Consider the following 7,215-nt stretch of genomic DNA (forward strand, 5'->3'; position numbering starts at 1 on the left):
CAGTACCACTTGGTGCATTAAAACAAATTTGATAATATAGAAAAAGAAAAAAAGACTGCAATAAAGGAGTAAAATACAATACTTCTATACTTAGCATAAACCTGGAGTCATTGTTTAAAAAAAGGGGGGCTGGATATGATATGGCGAGTATCGTTTGGCCAATTGCGCTCCTGCAAACCATTATGGCAACCCACCCAAGGGCCTTTAAGGTGCCGCGTACCCCATCACCTATATAGGAGCGATGGTTTTCTTATGGCAAGCATGCACTTGCTGAGAAACACCAGCTGCAGCGTGTACATCCTTGCTAAGGCTATTGGCAATACCTGTGTTCTCAACACACTATTTGCAATAGGCAGTAGCCTCCGATATTGGCTACATGTTACGTTATTAGAAAATAAGCAAAGGTAACTTGCGCTATTTGCATTAAGCAGCAAATGTAACTTGCGCTATTTTCATTAAGCAGTAACCTGCGCTCTCAGAAACCTTTCGCTCTCTCTCTCTCTCTCTCTCACACACAGAACCACAAGCCAAAGTTGCAGAAGATATTCACAGCCGGTGATCTCTCTCTCTATCTCTCTCACACGCACACACAAGCCGAGGCCAACAACACACACACACACGGTGCCGACACCAAGCAATACGAGGAACCTTCCGCAAACAACAACTCCTCACCCCAAGGACCGAAAGCTGTTGAGTCTCTGATCGAGCAACACAACAAGGTAATAAGATGTTTTGTTCTACTATGTCGAAATTAATGCAGAAGAAACCATGCACCTTAATAGGAAAGTAAACGATTCCACAATACACATTGTCTGCTTCATTGTTGGAATTTCGTATTAGAATACATGTGTTTAAAGCATTACACGATGCACTTAGTGTGGTTGAGGAACAAAATGGTAAGATGTTGTATATACACACACACACACGCATACACTTATGCAGGAGCTTAAGAAACAAATATTACACTTAGGATAGGACTAACCAACATGTACATGGCCATACAAACGTAAGCAAGCGTATACATGTTATAAACAGAGTAACAAAAGTACACAGTTTTTTTAAAAAACAAAATTTTTCTTTTTGATACCATGAATGGAGCAGTATCAATACCATAACGAGGATACTGGTGTCAAGTGATACATTACCTTGAACACTACGTGAAAAGGAGGAGCACTGCAAATGGCTACTACAAGCAACAACCAGGTGATTTGTTACATGAAACTTCAGATACAATTGTATGTTAGCTCTAATAGTAAGAATGACAAGTCCTTCTTATTAGTTGTTTGAATATCATTTAGCATGAAAAATCAAAGATGTATACGACTGCCTCTTGTGAGGAAAAATGACATTGTATAAGACTGGGAGATTTTTGAAAATATAGAGGTCATGCAAACGGAATGCTGGCAAAATTTTCACCGATTAAGTATGCATACAAGGTATTATGCACTAATAAGTAAGAATGACAAGTCTTTCTTATCAGTTTTTTTAATATCATTTAGCATGAAAAATCAAAGATTTATATGACTGCCTCCTGTGAGGAAAAAGACATTATACAAGACTGGGAGATTTTGGAAAATGTAGAGGTTGAGCAAATGGAATGCTGCCAAAATTTTCACAGATTAAGTATGCATATAAAGTATTATGCACTAATAAGTAAGAATGACAAGTCTTTCTTATCATTTTTTTTGATATCATTTTAGCATGAAAAATAAAAGATGTATACGACTGCCTCCTGTGAGGAAAAAGACATTGTATAAGACTAGGAGATTTTGAAAATATAGAGGTTGGCCAAATGGAATGCTGCCAAAATTTTCACAGATTAAGTATGCATATAAAATATTATGCAGTAATAGTAAGAAGGACAAGTCTTTCTTATCAGTTTTTTGAATATCATTTAGCATGAAAAATCAAAGATGTATACGACAGCCTCCTGTGAGGAAAAATGACATTGTATAAGACTTGGAGATTTTGAAAATATAGAGGTCGTGCAAAGGGAATGCTGCCAAAATTTTCACGGATTAAGTATGCATATAAAGTATTAGGCTGACTTGAAAAACATAAGGCTAAGGATGGCCCTAAGGCAACATTTAGTGTATTCTCTCAGAATGTTAAACAGGTATAACCATTTGTTAAACTCAGACTCGTAACCATTGTTTTTTTACTACCTAGCATTAGGAGAGGTAAAGTAAGATATATGCCAATTTCCTCTATGCATAGATGTCATATAAGAATGCTAAACTCTGAAATTTTAGTGAAAGGTTTATGTCCAATAATTGTTATAAACTAGGAAACGTTTGCCTTAGCTACTTTTCTTTTAATACCATCTTATATAAGACTACAATTATTAACTAGGAAACGTTTGCCTTAGCTACTTTTCTTTTAATACCATCTTATATAAGACTGAGATAAGGTTTCGAATAAAGATATATGACAACTTTTGGTAAGGACAGGTGACATTTTATAATAAGGTTGTTTTTGAAAAATGATCGAATTTTTAAACGAAATGCTGCTAGATTTTTCACAAGTTAGATGTACTTATATCTTGGAAAGCATACTTAGAAACCATAAAGATAGGGCTTCCCTTATGGCAATAAATTAGTAAAATATTAAAAAAAAGGCTTAACTCATAAGTTTAACCATTGATGACAAACAGGGATACAGGCAGACAGCTAGGATGAGCATCACTCGGGATGAATTTAAGCTACAACAGATTCGGGACAAGCTCATGGTAGCCCATGAAAAAATGCAAACCAAACCAGTAGAAATTAGGGACCCCATCTCCAAACCTTGTAAACCTATAAAAACTTTCACAGATCGTAATCGACCCTACTTACATAGACAAGCCAAGGAGAACATAACATACAACTAGGAGTAAGGTTGGGGCCCAAGGGTGTGACAACGATAACAAGCAATGGAGATTACTTGATATACCTGTCACCCATTTAGTGCAAATTAATTCTAATTAGTTGTACTTGTGGTTGGTTGGCAGGTAAAGATCCCCGCTTTCATCTACTAGGAGTTTCGGCTAGAAGCTCCTACTTTTTCATGTATCGAAGTATCTTGTAATAAGTTTTTAATAAAAAAGATTGTACTTTGCTTTAGTCTTTACACAAAATGGTAAATGCAAACAGTATTTAAGTTCCCTTAGTATATGCTTCTAAATGATGGGATTTTTCAATCAAATACACACACCTACGTACACTAGAATACACCCCCTCTCCTCCAAAAAAATAAAATTTTTAAAAAACCATCAAAGACAATATCAGATTGGAACCTAATTTTGTGTGCCCAACCGTGATACCATAAGGGAAATAAAGGGGTCCTCTATTTGACATATAGTGATAAAATAGAGAAGGTTTACACGCAACACTGTGAATTAAGTCCATACCCGTATGAACTTGACCAAACGAAGTCGATTTTGGACCAAAATTGAAATGAGACATCATCACACTTTTCCACACACTTGGCAATGATTTTGGCTCATTCCAACCTAGTTAGATTGCGTTTACACACGTACATAAGTTCTCAGCTATACGGGCTTAATACCTAACCCAATGGTATTGAGTTCCGAATGGAACTGAAACAATAAATCATTACATTGCCCTCCATAGGTACAATCTAAATTTGGTTGATTATGATTGCTTAAGACGTCAATCACGTGTACTAAACAAGCTTTTTGGCTGCAAGGCTTATACAGCAGGCTAAACAAGGCTAGAACTATCAAGGTTGATTTTAATAGTGAGCGCTAGCTAGTATAACATCTCTAACTTACTTTTATCCAATTGTGCTTGATTAGCCCAGGTTCACGTGTTGAAAGGCGTGTTTGATTATAAAATAGCCTTCTGCACCCCCTTCACGTCGTAAGAGCCAATAACCCATTCAAGTACAATCCTAGGCTTGTAAGCATTCAGTCATTACCCTCAGATCCCAAGTCAAACCCTAATTGACCCACTAAGGCTATGATTTTGGCATGGTGTTACTTTTTTACTCATTTCTTATATAAAACCCTCCCCAATTTGCTTGGATATACTTTTTGTAATTTTTCGCACACTTCCACATACACACCTAGTTAAGCACCTGCACATAAAGCACACGTACACACACTTAACCCTCTATGTATGTAGGCGCACATTCTAATTTTGCAACCTGCAGTTGAACGCACGATCGCATCAACTGTCGGAACAAGGTGTGCATTGTTCCCTTTAACACGTCTTTGTTGTTCTGCCTTTCATTTTGTTTTATTTTTATTTAGCAAAAATATAGAAAAGCACCTAAAAATGAGAAAACCCTGCTAAAATCAAACATAAAATATATATATAGAAACTCGCAAAAACCCAAAAACATGAAACACCAATGAGACACTCTTGACCCTAGAGTCACGGATGTGTAAGATTAAGTGTAAGAAATATGAGCAGTGCGTGTGTGACTGTAGTCCCCTACATTTTTAGCGATACTACCTATCCTTCCCCTTCCATCCACTGATCCAAACAGTGAGTGTCCTATCAACAGTTGAGCAAAGAAAAATCCACGCTTGTCGTCGGGGTTGGGACTCCTACGTATATTGCTCTAATACTCCTTTTGGGGAAATATTGTGGTAAACTCTTGTTAATTACAACTCACAAGAGTTATTGAGATAGACTTGTCACTGATTTGGACCTCGAATTAGATACTCTGTTACCACCCGGCCATCAAGATCAGGATCCTAGCACTTAGAACATAACAGAGACCATAGAAAACCTTAACATCTAAACTCTTCATGCCTTCCACCCGCGCTTGAGAAGGGAAAGGCGAGAGGGAAAACCTATTAGAGCTCATGTGCAAGGTAGAAACATCAATGGTATGCATGCGAGTGTAGACCTCTTCACCTTCAACGTCGCACCACAGTCTACCACGTGCCCAAAATCTCCGAAAGCACCTTGATATCCATTGAGCAAAGGCAAATCCACACACACTGGTGGTGGGATTCCTACGTGTATGTGAGTTACCAATGCCATGGGAGAACTATTTGCTAAATAGCTCGTAAGAACCACTTTCAGCGGCCATTGAAAATACTAGAGATCCCTAGCGAACCTTCGTCTCTCCCTATCCAAAACCAAGAAGAAAAGACTCAATAAGCACCATCCCACACTCATCTCATGTGTAGAGAGATGTGTGAAGTACACAAGCAATGCAAGTGTGAGTGCAATCCACTCCATGAGCAAGGCCGGCATCTTCCTATATCCGTAGGATTTACGTGTCGTATCTCTAACCTTGCAATCGCCATAGATAAGAGCCAACTTTTTCTCAAATGGGAGTTGGGAATCCCATATCATTTATTGTATGTGGACAAGTTGTGCAGGATATAGAAAGCTATCCAAGAATTACCCCCATTTTATCTTGTGTAGCCAATCATACCCAGGCAAACCTTCCTTGATGGCACAAAAGCCCAACCCAACCCATGAACATACTTACAAGCCTATAAACTTGAGATCTGGATGCATCATTGAACCCCCTGAAGAGAGTGCTTCAAACGATCCATGATCAATTCCTAGTATTGGGATAGGCCCATCTACAGAGTTTCGCTATGGTGAAACTACTAACCTTCGTAGAATCTCTAATGAATCCTCACTCTCTAGTGACACCATGAGTGCCTATGAAGAAGGGGACAGCTCAAGGGTTGAGGCTCCTAGCAATAGTGCAAGCCTACTGGCTAGATTCTCCAACTTTATCGGCTTAGGTAACACCAATACCCATGCCTCCCATGAACCACTGGCAGATGAGGAAGTTAGCTCATATTTCACTAATGGAGCCCCAAGCAAACCTCCCCATGTGGAGATCACAGTACCCTCACATGCCATGGAAGAAGAGGAATTTCCCACTGACAATGGCATGACTCATGAAGAGATACATCAAATCGAGGAAGCTCTCCAATTAGCCTGCCAATTGGAAGTAAAAGCCACCTTGCGAGGTCAACAAAGATTAATCGAGCACTAGGCTAAAGCTAAAACCATCACCGATAAGGGCATGGCTAAGATTGAGAGCACCGCACCTATCGATGTGGAGCCCCAAGCAAACCTCCCCATGTGGTGGAGATCACAGTACCCTCACATGCCATGGAAGAAGAGGAATTTCTCACTGACAATGGCATGACTCATGAAGAGATACATCAAATCAAGGAATCTCTCTAATTAGCCCACCAATTGGAAGCAGAAGACACCTTGCAAGGTCAAAAAATATTGATCGAGCGCCAGGCTAAAGCTAAAACCATCGTCGATAAGGGCAAGTCTAAGATTGAGAGCACCACACCTATCAATGTGAGAGTTTTTCATATTGTCAATTGGGAGTACGATGTCAAGACTCTAACTCTCCATGATAAAGTCACAGAATACATCTACCCAATGTCAGGGGAGGGGTTAAGGGAACATACGGTAGTTGCCACCACATATCCGATATATAAGCAGTTACTTGGGGACTGCCTATATCAAATCATAATGCAAGAATGCACGAAATTGGGAATGAACTATCCTTGCAAAGGTTCTATCTTGTTTGTCCAAACAAGTGAGTCACGTGGACCGACCTTGGAAGAAATGGAGACCCCACTAAAAAGTAGGAAGCTTCCTCTAATGACAGTCTCTCCTGGTTATCCTGAGGGAGCTCCCATCACTGCTTCTACCTCTATCGCACCGATGCATGGAGGACTCATCCCCATGAGCTACACCCCTTATGAGGAGACGGTCTTGCATCTACCCCCAGCAACTGCCATTCCAAACACAAGTAAATTTATTCTCGTTACGCTCACCGAACATACCATACCTATGCCACCAACTGGGCCCACATACACCTATGCAACCAGTCCACTCACCACTCTAGGCTCCGCTCCTCTACCACCCACGTGGTACTACAACAAGACTTGGATTCATGTTGCCTACTACCACCACACCTCTACACGGTACACCCCTAGGATTTCCACCACGTGCACCTACACCTACTGCAAGATTTGCACCACCTTTTTCGATGGCTAGAATTCCTTATTATCCTCCATTGCCAGCTCTTGCATCCGTCGACCCCATCACTATAGCAGCTGCTGTGGGAAGAGTTATGGTCAAACAATTAGCCCCTCGAGCAAGAGACCCTAATTGAACAGATTCTTGACACTCAGTAGACATTGCCAAGCTCATGAGTAAGTTTTCTCGTGATGGAGATCCTAGGTAGCACCTAGAGATCTTTGAGCAAGTT

The 7,215-nt window shown here is 40.0% G+C and overlaps 1 protein-coding gene across 1 annotated transcript; it reads left to right on the forward strand.

Moving 5' to 3' along the window:
- The first annotated feature begins 6,470 nt into the window (after positions 1-6,470).
- LOC147424492 (uncharacterized) lies at positions 6,471-7,001 on the forward strand. The gene has a single exon (XM_086500677.1). The coding sequence runs from the start codon at positions 6,471-6,473 to the stop codon at positions 6,999-7,001; it is 531 nt and encodes a 176-aa protein (XP_086356803.1).
- The last annotated feature ends 214 nt before the right edge of the window (positions 7,002-7,215 follow it).

This window comes from Adiantum capillus-veneris, chromosome 25 (assembly GCF_014529385.1).
Source record: "Adiantum capillus-veneris isolate H3 chromosome 25, ASM1452938v2, whole genome shotgun sequence".
Classification (NCBI taxonomy): Eukaryota; Viridiplantae; Streptophyta; class Polypodiopsida; order Polypodiales; family Pteridaceae; genus Adiantum; species Adiantum capillus-veneris.

What these genes read in the sequence shown, in the direction of transcription:
- LOC147424492 (XM_086500677.1), top strand. Translation starts at nt 6,471, where the DNA reads ATGCAAGAATGCACGAAATTGGGAATGAACTATCCTTGCAAAGGTTCT.